This window comes from Amphiura filiformis, chromosome 11, assembly GCF_039555335.1.
Source record: "Amphiura filiformis chromosome 11, Afil_fr2py, whole genome shotgun sequence".
Taxonomy (NCBI): Eukaryota; Metazoa; Echinodermata; class Ophiuroidea; order Amphilepidida; family Amphiuridae; genus Amphiura; species Amphiura filiformis.
In genome coordinates, this window is record NC_092638.1 from 52,252,825 (window position 1) to 52,267,390 (window position 14,566).

At 37.0% G+C, this 14,566-nt stretch overlaps 1 protein-coding gene across 1 annotated transcript; it reads right to left on the minus strand.

The window, feature by feature from the left end:
- Window positions 1–1,100: 1,100 nt before the first annotated feature.
- On the minus strand, window positions 1,101–8,884 carry LOC140164982 (chymotrypsinogen B-like). The gene is made up of 6 exons (XM_072188388.1): window positions 8,786–8,884; window positions 7,859–8,072; window positions 4,754–4,832; window positions 4,182–4,368; window positions 2,507–2,655; window positions 1,101–1,962 (listed from the first exon to the last, which is right to left on the minus strand). Exons 1-6 carry the CDS (start codon window positions 8,859–8,861, stop codon window positions 1,783–1,785), a joined length of 885 nt encoding a protein of 294 aa, XP_072044489.1. The 5' UTR covers window positions 8,862–8,884; the 3' UTR covers window positions 1,101–1,782.
- Window positions 8,885–14,566: the final 5,682 nt, after the last annotated feature.

The following is a 14,566-nucleotide window of genomic DNA, read 5'->3' on the forward strand; positions in this document are numbered from 1 at the left end:
AGCGTAAGCTGATGAAAACCTTTACTTTTTATCGTAACAAAATGAGTTAAAAGTGTAGCATCTTAAGATAAAGAAAGAGATATACCATATTAAAATTATTAAACACGTCCTTGACAAAATGTAGGAAAACAAATGTGGGTCAACTGAAGAAAAAAAAATGTGGGAGAGAAAAGTGGGAATAAAATATTTGGGAACAAAATATCTGCTTTCAGTTGTGTTCATTTCTTGTGTAGGGATAGTTTATTGCATAAGCATGCAGGATTTTCAGGAAGTTGGCAGATTATTTATATTTATTTATACTCTTATTTGTGACCGTTCACCACAAACCAGCCGTTAAGTCGGCAAATTGTATTCCGAGTTACAGTGTAAAATGTGCATGAAGGTCGTATTCATAGGTACCTCAAGTTGGTGCTACATATATCTCATTTTGCTAGTGCCAGTCAAACACCTTTTAAACCAATCAATAATCCTATTGTTGAAGAGGATAATAAGCTTCTACATATTCAATAGAATTCTTAAATAGCTCTAGTCTTAGTTTGCTCTGGCTAAACCCTGTTCAAGTGGTGGGTTACAAAGCATTGTATTTTCTGGATATCATTTGAAGTCCAATGATATACCATTTTAAAGCTTATGATATATTTTCTAAACACGAAATAATACAAAATTGACCGGGGCCGACTTTACGGCTGGTTTGTGGTGGACGGTCACATTTAAGAAGGGTAATCCCATCAATGAAACGCATATCTCCCTGGGAGCCCTGGATATCAGGAAATTCTTCCGAATTAGAACCCTAACCTCATCGATGCTACAAAATATTGTGTGTTACTCTTTTGTCTCGGTCCCAGCCGGTTTGTGTTCCTCCGCCGAGACTAGCTTCAGCAGGACGTGGTGTTGGAGGGTCCAAGACAAAGGGCACCTCCGATCAAAACCCCTTGGGGCGTTGGAGCGATGCTGAATTCATTTACTTCGGCATAAAAAATTGTAGTGTCCATCAAGGTCACATTCATTAGAGGTATTCCATTTAAAATTCATACACTGGAAGATATGACCTAAATCTTCCACACAGGGAGTGTGAATTTCAAATGGGATTACCCGGGGGGATTACCTGAATGGGTGGGAATCCATTTGAAATATTCACCCCCCTGTGTTGGAGATTAATCATTGGGCTGTATGGATTTCAACTGTAATAGCGTAGTGTGGTATGGAATGACACTTCCAAGCTTGTGTACAATTCGCTGTTGAAATGACATAATAAATAGGCTACCATAGCAAATTATAGATAAATACAATTTTGACTATCGCCATGTACTACAAGCAGGTTGCGCTTATCACCTATGTATATCTGCAATCATAGATTGAATACGATTCCGCTCTTTTGAAAGATACTTATCTTACAGGTGCGAGTGATGAGCATGATATGGATCAATGCATAGGTACCGTGTGAACGTTGTAGTGCAGGGTGATATAGTCAAAAATTGTATGCATCTATTGCTATGGTAGTTACTCCGATTATTAGTTCGGCAGCAAATTACCGAATGGTGGACTTCGAGTCCAGTCCTCGTTTATGGAGTTAGGGTTGGGGTAGGACAGTCTTGTAATAAGACTAGTCGAGTTGCACCCTAATCGCTCCCAAGCTTGCACTTACACTTGAGAGAAAGGTCTGTGCCACACCTACACCATGAACCAATACCAAATTTAAAGTTAGGATTTTTTGTTGAATTTTAAAGTTCCACATGATGTTTGACAACGGGTGTCATCCTTTCCATTATTTCAACTATTTATTTATTCCGTATTTGTAGAGTCACTTTTAGTTACTTCTTGAATCCAAGATCGATATTTATAAACGTTTGTGTAAACTCCTGGTTGATTTGGTCGTGCACAGCCATATCCCCAACTCACAACACCAACTTGGTACCACATACCAGTTGTTTCTTTGGTAACCAGAGGTCCTCCGCTGTCACCCTGTGAACATAAATAAATTGTACTTTAGGAATATTGTATACGCAACTCAGCTAAGCGAGTGTAAGTGCAAAAGGCAAATTTTCGTCCCCATTTGTCAATTTCCCCATGAACAGATAAGATAAGATTACGTTATTTGTGACGCTTTGTCAATAAAACGTTTAAAAATGCTTCGTCTGAAATTTCAAAACAGTTGGTTGCATGACTTCACGCAAATTTCGAGATTGAAGAATGCAAAACCGGTTAAAAAGAGTAAACATTTGGCTATCCACCCAAAGTTTTCAAAATAATCACATTTTTCAAAAATTATGTGTTCAGAAAACGACGGTGGTGATGAAGATGCAGATGATGAAGAAGAAAACGAAAGATAAGGTCGAGAAAGATATGCAGAAATAATGGTGAAAATCATTATACAACATTTTCGCAAAAATTGACGAAGCTTGTAAGTATCGTGATCGGCCGTGCGAAACGATTTTTGTCGCAACTGATGTTATTTTTGTTGAATTTATATGTAGGCTAATACCAGTACTAGGTTAACAGGACATACCTGGCATGCATCTCTACCACCGATGTCGTACCCTGCACAAATGTGATTTTCTGTTACAGTGTCCGATGGATATGAGTCGCGACAACGTTGGAGATCAACTATAGGCAGAGACACTTGCTGTAGTGTGGTTGATGTACGTTTTAGTTGTTCTGTAATTAGAATAGGACTAATGAATGTTATGTACACTTGACCAAAAGAGAAACTTATACTTTTTCACAAGGTCACATCTTAAAATATTGTCCATCAAAATGAACCAAAATTACACACAGGATTACTTCATTACTCTACTCTAAACTCATGTCAGTAACAGTAAGCAGTTCTCCAACTGACACAACAGCAAAATGCACTGACGTGGTACATCTTCCTGGACCACATTTACAGTCCAATAATAGGCACCCAGCACAGGAAATCTGAGAATGTGAATAAGGTCCTTGCACCATGCTTGCACAGATGATTAGTGGACTAGTGTGGAACAAGACCCGTTTCTTTAAAAAAAAAAGTGTGTAAAAAGCAGAAAGCAGCCCCGTTTAAAATTATCACCTATTCAACGATTCTCACGATTATTGGGCTGTGAAATCCAGGAAGCTATTAGCTGCTATTCCATATCAGTCCATTTTGCTGTTATGTCAGTTGGACAACTGATTGGTTACTGACGTGTGTTTAGAGTACAGTATTGAGGCAATGTATGTAATTTTGGTTAATTTTGATGGACAGGATTTTAAGATATGACCTTGTGAAAAATCATGAGTTTCTTTTAAAGGAAAAAAAAAAGGAAGGTTTTATTTCAAACTCTAATGGTGACCCGCAGGTCAAGTTGCTACAAATTTTTGGCTATGTTTATATATAACTTAACAAACACGTTCCAATTGTAATATTTTACATTAATGAGGCTACCGATTTGACCGTCCTAACAAAATACCACATTATTTTATACCATTTTGAAAAAAAGTCCGACTATGGAAAATAGTTATCAGCAATACTCTCAATATGAATATCCCAAAAAGAAAGTATCCAGTTTGATTTTGGTCCATAAATCAAAGATGGGGTCTTAAATCAAGACCTACCAAACGTATGTTACAGATGAATTTATTCCGCACAGTTTGATATCTTATTTGTCCAAATCGATGCAGAATTGATGACACAGTGATCTTTTAAATGCAATCATCCTGATTTTAAAAGTTGCAATAATCCCTATTGATGTGGTTTTCATGCTTCTCAAGATTCTTCATAAATGTACACAGTAACAGAGACGGTCTAAGACTGTTTGACTTCACTTCATGTGTTTTATTCAATACAAATACTCTTTTACTCCTTCTTCAATGTTTTACCCTTCACACTTCACAGTCAATATCTGGTTTGTCCTCCTGCTGCATCAATGGCTGCCAGACATCTGCGGCGCATGCTCTTGATCTATCGCTACCCATATTGAGTAGCAGGACCAAATCAATAGGAATTTACTGCAACTTTTAAAATTGAGGTGATTGCATTCAAAAAGTCATTGTGTCATCAATTCTGCATCGATTTGGACAAATGAGGTAACACACTGTGCGGAATAAATTAATCTGTAACATACTTATGGTAGGTCTTGATTTAAGACCCCATCTTTGATTTATGGACCAAAATCAAACTGGATACTTTCTTTTTGGGATGCGTTTACATGGTCGCATGAGCTCACCTTGTTGTGCGCCCCATCCAGTTACAGTACACGTAGTGCCTTGTTCATATTGCTGATCAGCCAGACAAACAGGTTGGACTTTGTCGTCATATTTCAGGGGAGTCTTCAGCCGTAATACTGCTATATCATTGGCGACTGTTTCTGTGTCGTAGTCAGGATGTAAAATCGCTTCAGCAACAGCGGATTTCTACAAAAAAAATTACAAAATGATTGCTTAAATTTTACTCTTGACGGTGATCATTGGAACTTCATGTGATTCAAATTTGGTTTCAGATTTGTAGGCACATATTGTTCCAATAACGGTTCCATCTTCTTCTTTACCCTTGGGTCGATTTTTACTCAGTGATACAGGACACAGACCTGTTACCGGGTACCGCTTCTCTTTATCAGGAAAGATCAGACCATTCCTAGTTGGCACTTTCCTGCTGATGATGTCTAAAATCATGTCTTGAACAGCGATTTCACATTAATATCACGTAATTATAAACGAAAGCGAGGTCAAGAAGGGCAATGTTCAGCCCATCAACGACAGGAAAAAGCCATTTATAGGAATGATCTATTCTAATGCATACCTGGACATATGAATTGGTATCGTCTGTTGTTAAAGTTGAGATTCCCGCCACCACTCCCACGGATCCATCTAGAGCATTTCTATGAATTTATTAAACAAAATAATGTGACTCAGTTAGGGTAAAAGCGAGTAACTAGCAACACATAAAAATTCACAAGGCCATCTTAATTTAATAGTTCGTCTCAAAGCCCCGCGCGCATTAGTAAAATCGACCACTTTTTGCGAGTTATTCCGACTGGATTGAGTAAATTTCAGTTTTTGCCCCTGTTTATTTTTTCTCCAAATCCACAACACAAAAATATCATAGATCTGATATTGTCAGACGTCAAAATAGCCTAAATCGTTAATCTCAATCAAATTCTTCATCTTGACCACAATGGAACCTCCTTGACAGATATATGAGAAGGTGGTCAGTTCTTGTCAAAAAGCTCGTCCCACAGATAATAAAAATTAAGGAGAATAAAAAAATCAAATTCTGCATCAGGTTTTCAACTTAACTTGGGAAGGGCTTTGAGACGAACTATTTATGCGTAATTGCGTATTTAAAGGTTTTCTTAGTGCAACACGTCTTCAACGAGCAATTTATTATACATTTAGAAATATGTTGCAGCCCTCCTCAATCTGTTGTGGACTAAATGTGGAGCACGTTTTGGAGTAAAGGTTTACTAGTTGTTTTCGTCAATGACATAGGCCTATAGAAAAGACAAGGAGTATTTATATTAAGCATATTAAGCCTCAGTGGCAGTTGAGATTGGATTAAGCACTTCCTTTCTCTTGACCCAAAGGCTGGCAGTAAAATTGTTGGTTGGGAGTGGCCTTCTTTTCCTTGTTCTTTGTCTTCAAATCTGTTTCTCACTTCTCTTTCCATACAGGCCAGCATGCTTATATAGGCTTTTTAGCCTGGCTTGAGCATTTTGTTTGAGCCTGGTCCCATCAGGACCCAAGCGTGTCTCCACACGGAGCGACCGTTTAAACAAACAAACAAACAAACAAACAAGCAAATATCGGAGAAAGAGGGGAAAATAATTGAACTCTTCACGCAGGTATCTACTGCAGAAGCTTGCAGACGACAAGTCTTAATAAAGAATAAAATTCCAAAATGTCAGAATTGTCAATTTTCACGACCATATTTGGGATCGGCATGAAAAATGCATTAAAATGGGTACAAATAAGTCTAGTATTTGTTCAGTGGTTCTTAAGATAGCTCCTGATATTGGAGAAAATATCTCAAAACTTGGACTAAATGTTGAAGCCATTATGGCACACAGAGCATTAGGGTCTATCTTAGACAGCCAAACACGTGATTTCTCTCTAGTCCGAAGGGTCGCTAGTCCAAAAACCAAATTAAGTTCGATAATCCGAAGGTTTTCTAGTCCGAATATAGAATAAGGGTAGGGGTAGGGTTCAAGGTTAGGGTTAGGATTTAGGTTTAGGATTAGGGTTAGCGACTCACTCACTCACCCACTCACTCACCAGGCTGTGTTCGACCATTGTTGGACGTAGCCCTCTTCATGATTCTTCCACTGTTCTCTGTCTCTTGCATTTTTTGTCCATGTAGGTCCCATGTAGGCAGTAATGTCATCACGCCACCTCCTCTTCTGTCTTCCTCTTGATCTTTTCCCTGTTCTTGGTTGACATTCTGCTAGCCGTTTAGTCCATCTGTTATCTTCACTTCGTGCAAGGTGACCTGCCCATCTCCATTTCGCTTCTTTGAGTTTCACCATAATGTTTTTGACTTGAGTTTGACGTCTTATTTCAGTGTTCTTAATTTTATCCCTTAAGTTAAGGTAATGTGAAGCATCTTCCTTTCCATTGCTCTTTGGGCTGTTTGTAATTTCTGTTCCAGGTACTTGGTTGTTGTCCATGTTTCTGCCCCATATGTCATTGTTGGCAATACACACTGGTTGAACATTCTACTTCTCAGATACATTGGTAACTTTTTATCACATAGAATGTCCTTGAATCTTCCAAAGCAACTCCAACCTGCCTTTATTCTGATCAAAGCTTCTTCCCTGGTGTTGTCCTCCATCTTCACTGTTTGGCCGAGATATTTGTAACCATCCACCTTTTCGATAACATCGCCTTCAACTTCAATGACATCCTCTGACTGGTAGTTTGTCATATATTTTGTTTTGCCCTTGTGTATGTTCAGTCCAATCTTTTTACTTCCTTTATTCAGATCATTTAACTGGACCTCCTTATCCTTTACTGATCTTGTCACCAAAGCTACATCATCTGCGAATCTCAGATCTGTTAGCTTCTCGCCATCTATGTTGATCCCTCTCTCCTGTAGGTTCAGCTTTCTGAATATATCTTCCATTGCTGTAGTAAATATTTTGGGGGATATTGTGTCTCCCTGTCTCACACTACGCTGAATTCGGATTGTTTTAGAAACATCGTTTTCAATGTGGATTTTGGCTGTGGCATTTGTGTATATATCCTCGAGAATTTGGACATAACCTTCATTGACTCCAACTTTACGTAGTGCTGTAAAGAGGTCTTTATGTTCCACTGAGTCAAAGGCCTTCTCATAGTCTATGTATCCAATGCATAGCTTCAAATTATATTCATTTGCCTTCTCAATAAGTTGGTTGATGGCATGCAGATGGTCTACTGTTGAATATCCACTTCTGAAGCCTGCCTGTTCTCTTGGTTGGTTTTCATCAAGCACTCCTTTAATTCTGTTCTGTATTATCCTTGTGAAAATTTTGTAAACATGTGATAACAGGCTGATAGGTCTGTAGTTTTTAATGTCTGTTTTCACCTTTCTTGTAAAGGAGAATCACTTTTGCCTCTTTCCAGCAAACTGGTATCCTTTTTTCATCCAGTAGGTGGCATTCTCCTACTTTGGCATTAACCAAAGCGAACCTTATTCTAAATCTATATTCGGACTAGAGAACCTTATTTATTATTCGGACTAGCGAACCCTCGGACTAGAGAACCTGATATTCGGACTAGCGAACATTTTTCAGAATTCGGACTAGCGAATGGTAAATTACGTGTTTGGACTAGCGAACCTTCGGACTAAGGAGCCTTCGAACTACGGAACCTTCGGACTAGAGAGTTATCACCATTTCACAAACAAAATCATATATAAATATCATACTCAGCACAATGTGAAGCTGTTAGAACCCACTCTCTACCAATCAGTGAACCACCGCAAAAATGTGAGCCCATTTTACCGTCATCTTCGTTTATGTGGCGTAGACTGACTTGCCATGGCCATGCTCCCGGGGTAGCTTCATGTCCACCGACTATAAAGAGCTGCATGGAATCTTTTACTACCGGTAACCCGCATTCAAACGCTGAACCATCTCTATCTGTAATAGGTGAGAGGGGCTTTTAAACAGTGCATGATACCACGTGAGGCCGGACGGACCGTCAATTATCATGATAATAAAGAAATGCTCAAAGGTCGCCCTGAAAGTTGGCAAATTATTTTGCAGCGGCGAAATGCCGAATTTGGTGCGGCGAAATTGGTTTCAAAGAAAGAAATCACTTTATTCATCTTCTGAAGACATTTGGAGGTAGATTACATCCATCCGTGTGAAATAAATTGATGCCAATTATCTTTCAAGTCGGGGGGGGGTAGGGGTAGGCTACTCAAGTTTGGTTTACAGGGGTTTGCCGCTGAGAATTTGAAAGTGGACCCATCAATATACTAATTTTTCAATTAATTTGGACCAAAATTCAATATTTTCGGCTAAATTTAACACAAATAGTCTGAATATGTACAACTTTTCCCGGCAAATTTCACATTTTCTACTACAATGAGGCAAAAATGGGATATTTTTCGAAAAAAAATGAAAATATAAAAAAGGACACATTCATATACAAAAAAGAAACAAAAAAAGATAATAAACGTCACTATATCTGATATCCATACTGATGCATTAGTAATTTTTTTTAATGTTTTTTTTTATAGAGCACTCGCCTCTGGAGCACATCAGGTTCAGGGTTTGTTTCCCGAAGAAAGCTTGCTGGGATATTTGTTTATTATATACGTATATTTTGAGATATAGTTTAAACTTACCATTTTGATTTCTTGTTGCTTTTGATTCAATTAATCCAAGTATTCCAACGCAAAATAATAGAAGATAATAACGCATGATTTAAAAAGTATAGGCCTATGGCATGACTGGGAACTATATACTTCCCTTCATTATCTGTAGTAAACTAGCATATCTGCTAGTGTTACGTTCAAACTCGGATTCAAATTATGTATATAGATTGATTAGGATCGTTATTTAATACAAAATAACACATGGGAAGAATTAAATACCAGCAACATTTTGTAAAAAGACACCTGATAATGAACATTTTAATGAGAAATGAGAACTACTCTAACTCATATATGCCAGCCGTACGGAACCAGAAAAAGTGCCATCATATTTCACAAATTTAATTCCTGCAACCTAAATGAGATCAGTAAATTTGGTAGAACTGTCAAAACCGTTATAATTTACAAGCGTATGGGGAACAAAATAAAATTATTACAGCACACTCTTGCAACTTCAGCAACGATATAGTCATTTTGACTAGATATTTGCCCAATTTGACTAGAAAAGGTGCATAACAGATCTCTTCAAATGACTCGGATATTTTGATCAAAATGACTAGAAATTCATCAAATCATCATCATCATCGTCGTCGTCGTCGTCGTCGTCGTCGTCGTCATCGTCGTCGTCAACAACAACAAAAACATTATCAGCTAGCTGTCATCAGCATCATCATATCACGGCACCCGGGCGGGGTTTACGCACCGTATCTGAGTTACAATACGGTACCTGTTTTCATTTGAAAATTCTATCTTTGTATTTCTTTTTTGGCCCCACTAGCTTTTTACACTAGTGGGGCCAGGTACCAAACACATGTTTTGGAACCCATTTCCAAAATTCAACCCCCACCAAATTCAAGGCGGGAGGTTGTTTAAAGTTTTCTTTTGTTTTTGTGACGACTTTTTTCGAAAATAAATTTTATATGTTTCTCAAAATGATAGATACCATTGTGTCACATTTGTGTTCATGTGAGAGATATTTTTGCATTAACTCGACATTTTGTATCTAAAAAGCCCAAAATTTATGCCGGAAATGTTAACTTTCAATATTTATAGTTAATATATTGCACGAAAGCGTTTCAATAGGCCTAACATCATAATAATGTAAATGATGTGATAAATTGAATCAATTTTTATACACGGTACTGGCTACAAACGATTGAACATGTCGCGTGTCAAGTGAAATAATTAATATTCAAACGAACTTGACAATATGAATTCATGCATATGCAACAGGTGACAGGTGTTATTTGATTCACGTTGCATTGTGGACATCTACGCTATCGATGTCAACAAGTTTTTAACGGTAACTGAAATAATATATGGTTTAATTTTGGCATTTAGTTTTAGGTCTACCAAATTCGTGCACAACATAAACATAAAAATTAAGATTAAAAATTAAAAATTAAAAATTAAAAATTAAAAATTAAAAATTAAAAATTAAAAATTAAAAATTAAAATTAAAATCCCTTCAAATTTATCAAATAGACATTTATGTTACCCGCGTTGTGAACAAAAATAAGAATTATCATTTAATAATATTTTGCTGTAAAATACGATTTGTCTGAACATTGAATTTTACTGCTAGAGACTATATGAATAGCTATAAATTAATCCCGGAAATGAATGCAGGTTCTTCAGTGTTATTGCGTGATAGCGCGATTGCAGGGGAATTCCGCAAACTATCTAATAATTTATGAAATATTCAGTGAAAGGTCAACATGCCTATGAAATGAATATTCATTGGGGGTCAACACTCGATTAAAGCAATAGAGAGGGCGTTTAATACATCTATTATTATCCAGTTTATTATCACCCATCATTAAAGGTCCGTAACCCGATCGACAGCATCATCCCCCCGATTTTTTTCATTGTTGATGAGGTTTTGGTATCACATAATAGATACTATTTTTCTCATTACTATCCTGAAAATTGACGCTCCAAGTCGATGTATTTCCGGAGAAATCATGAAACACAGCGGTTTTTACAGGCTACCGGTTTGTAAAAATAAAAATTACTTCGGATTTCTGGGTAGGGTATTAATTGCGAACCATCGAGACGGTATGCCGTATTTAGTTATAAAAAAATCCGCGATGTACATCGTGGGCTAAATTGCTCAATCGGTTAGCGCGCTGTGCGTTACCCGAAAATCTTGTGTCGGAAGATTTTTTTTACCTCTCCATTTTTAACCCAAACTTTTTTATATTCATTTGAAATGTACATATTGCAAGGGAAAATATATTTTGTTTCCTTTTTTTCTGAAACGGTACGAAAACAACAACAAATATTTTCCGTTCAATACGGGCCGGGCATTATACAGCATGTCAGCATTCGTCATACGAACGGGAATTGTTGTTGCTTGCTTGCCTGCCCAGAATGCAATTCACGTATACCAAGGTGTTGGATTGCAAATTTGGCTATTTATTCACATTTACGCTGAAAATGCTCTCGTTTTTTCACAAAGCAGCATAAAGGGGGCGATATTTGATATTATCATGTAATTTTAAAGACAATCCATATCCAAAACCAATAGGGTTACCCCCCTTTAATATAGGTTTCTGTTTAGGAAAATTTAGGAGATAGAAGACAGTGCTGTAGAACTACATTTGATCAAGTAAGGATTGCCGCCGCCGCAAAGGGTGCAATTAGGGTGTTTTGGGTTTTTTACTTGTTTGTTTGTTTCTTAGTTGTGTATAATAGTTTGTTTCATGACTGATGCAACAAAAATGATCCGTAGGAACCCGTAGTGGATATTTTCCAAAGTTTCCAAAAATAAAGACAAAAAAAACACGACAATATGTTTGCCCAATTACTTTGGAGAAGTACATGGAGAAAAATGTTAACAATTGTTTTAAAGTTTAAACACAGTTCACTCTTCACACAACCGTTTAAATATTAAAGGAATGGTCCGAATTCATCACATATAATGATATTTCTACCTTGAATCGTGTTTTCAAGTCCAATATTGTATTCACGTTTTAGGCGTTTCATACGATACTTGGTGACAAATGGTTATAGGGCTGTGTAATAATACGAGCCCCATTAAAATTTCCAAACGCCGTGCCAAAAATTGCTTCCCTTCTCGTCGCCTGCCAAAAATGCTTCCCCCTCTCGGCCTGCTAAAAATCTTTACCCCTTGCACATGCCAATGCCAAATATTTGGGAACCAAAAGCATAATTAATTAGCGTTTATGCAAATTAGCTAATTAATTATGCAATTATGCAAATTAAAGCCTGCGGCTAGGCAATATAATACCCCGTATAATACATATAGGGGAGAGCGGAGAGTGTTCGCCCTATTTTTTTCTGACCAGCCTAGCGATGTCAATTTTAAGGTTAGGGATGACCTGATTAGTCCATGTGAAAGCCCCATGTCTGAGCTATATATGACCACAATCTCAGAACTATAGGCCTTACAATAGCAACATAATAGAGCTAACAAAAAAGTTTTGCAAAGTGGCGAACTTGCCCCATATTGGGGCAGGTTCGCCCATATGGTGGGGTAAGTTCACCCTATCACAAAAAAGGTTTAAACATTGCGTAACAAAAACATATTCAATGCAAACATTTAGCAAGAGTATACAGGGCATTCATTCTCTTCTGGGGAATCACTAAATTGGTTGCAGGGGTCGGGTCAAGGCAAAATGTAGGGGTCTAAAGTGAGCTTTTAAGGTTGGTCTGAACCCTGGAATTATGAAAACTTTCGGGCCTCATAACTGCTAAATTATTAGTCTAAAGAATATAAAAGTATACATTTTTAGAATGGAAATGACTTGATGAATTCATCTGTGAGGTCCAATTTGGGCCAAAATGCTCATTTTGGAGAAAATCCAAAAAACGGGTTTTTGGCCCAAATTTTTTCGTGCAACGTAAAAAAAAAATTGTTTGGCCAAAATTTTTTTTTTAAAAAAAAAAAAAAACTAGATAAAAATATCTAGGGACAGTTTTTTCATTTTTTTGAATTTTGACCAACTTCACCAAAAAATATTTGAAATTTGGGCGAAAATCAGGCTTTTTATGATTTTTTTGAAAATTTTGCATTTTTTGACCATTTTGGTGCAAATTTCTCAAAGTTGGTCAAAATTCAAAAAAATAAAAAAACTTTCCCTACATATTTTTATCTAGTTTTTAAAAATTAATAAAAAAATTTTTTTGGCCAAACAAATTTTTTTGTTACGTTGCACGAAAATTTGGGCCAAAAACCTGTTTTTGGGATTTTCTCCAAAATGAGCATTTTGGCCCAAATTGGACCTCACAGATGAATTCAGCAAGTCATTTCCAGTCTAAAATGTATACTTTTATATTCTTTAGACTAATAATTTAGCAGTTATGAAGCCCGAAAGTTTCCATAATTCCAGGGTTAAGACCACCCTTAAGCTCAAAAAGTTTAAGTTTAAAAACGTATAATGTTTTCAACTTCGGGGAATTATGGGTTAGGACATAAACGGTGGTATGTGTAATACTGATACCACATAACTTTAAAAAAATATGCTTTTCAGTAGTTTTACCTTGTTTAATGGTATAATTATCAATATTTAGCACAATAGGCTGATGGGGCAGGTCCGCCCTCCAGTGCAGCTTGGTGCAAGTCCGCCCGGGGAAGATATAGGGCGAACACACCCCATCCTCAAAAGGGCGAACGTGCCCCTTGTGCACATTTTTGTATTTTCTTCAGGGTATGCAAAAGCAAATCGAATAAGGAGTTTATAACAACATTAAATCTTTAACAAATCCCATATGTTCCAAATACATTAAAACCATCTGTATTTATGTATCAATGATAAAACAACATTATTAATGCAAGAAAAAAATTACGTTTTGGTGTAATTTTTTTGTTTTGGCTGCAGTTCGATGAACACGTCCCTATATGTCGCAATATGAGAAGTTTATCATGACCTATGTCACCTAATTTTGCCATCACCAAATTCCTCGATAGCCGTAGTGCTGAGAAACAAGGGATGGGAGAACCTGCCCCTAGGGCGAACACTCCCCGCTCTCCCCTACTAGAAACACTGTGACCAAGTTTCAAGGCAAAAATAGGGCCTATATGCAAAATATGCAAAATAGAAATACCCTGAACATGCACGGGTCTTCCGCAAAATATTGGCAACAAAAAGAAATAAAGGATAATGCATACTCCTTTACAACCAAATAATGTGTCCCGAGGGAGTAGAAACGTGAATAATGGGCGAGGCGCAGCTAAACGCATTATGTAAACGTTTTCTGTTTTTTTGCGTCACAGAATGTGTTTTGCTGTGCGCTGTTGTGCGAGAAGAACAGGCACTAGTTCATTGCTCTGGCCACTTTTTATATCAGTTGTAATTTAAGGTCTCCCACGTGACGCGTTCAAACAAATCACAATTGAATAATCATAATGACTCTTGGAGTAAGAATTTTCATTAAATATTAAGATTTTGTTAACTTAATCAAACAGTGTGTTGTTGTTGTGCATTCGTGCCAAGAAGTGGAAAAAGATGTATTTGGCCTTGAAATCTTACCGATTCGTAACAAATTAATGTGTTCCAAAAATTGTTTGCTTCCTCTTAAGGGGTCCAAAATGAGCGTTTATTGCGTTTCGACGGTATTTTTGGTGGGACATGAGAGCACCTCAGACCTATCGAATTGCATTCTGAATACGAAGCATGTCTTTCTGATATCAAATAATTTTCATTTTTAAAAATCACAATATAATACAAATTTTATGACAAATTATAAAAATTTGATATTTTTCAAATTTTGATATATAACAGTCCTCGA

What these genes read in the sequence shown, in the direction of transcription:
- LOC140164982 (XM_072188388.1), bottom strand. Translation starts at nt 8,861, where the DNA reads ATGCGTTATTATCTTCTATTATTTTGCGTTGGAATACTTGGATTAATT. An exon ending in AGCAACAAGAAATCAAAATG is followed by an intron (nt 8,073 to 8,785) that starts GTAAGTTTAAAC and finishes CACCTATTACAG; the next exon opens with ATAGAGATGGTTCAGCGTTT. An exon ending in ATACCAATTCATATGTCCAG is followed by an intron (nt 4,369 to 4,753) that starts GTATGCATTAGA and finishes TTTTTTTTGTAG; the next exon opens with AAATCCGCTGTTGCTGAAGC.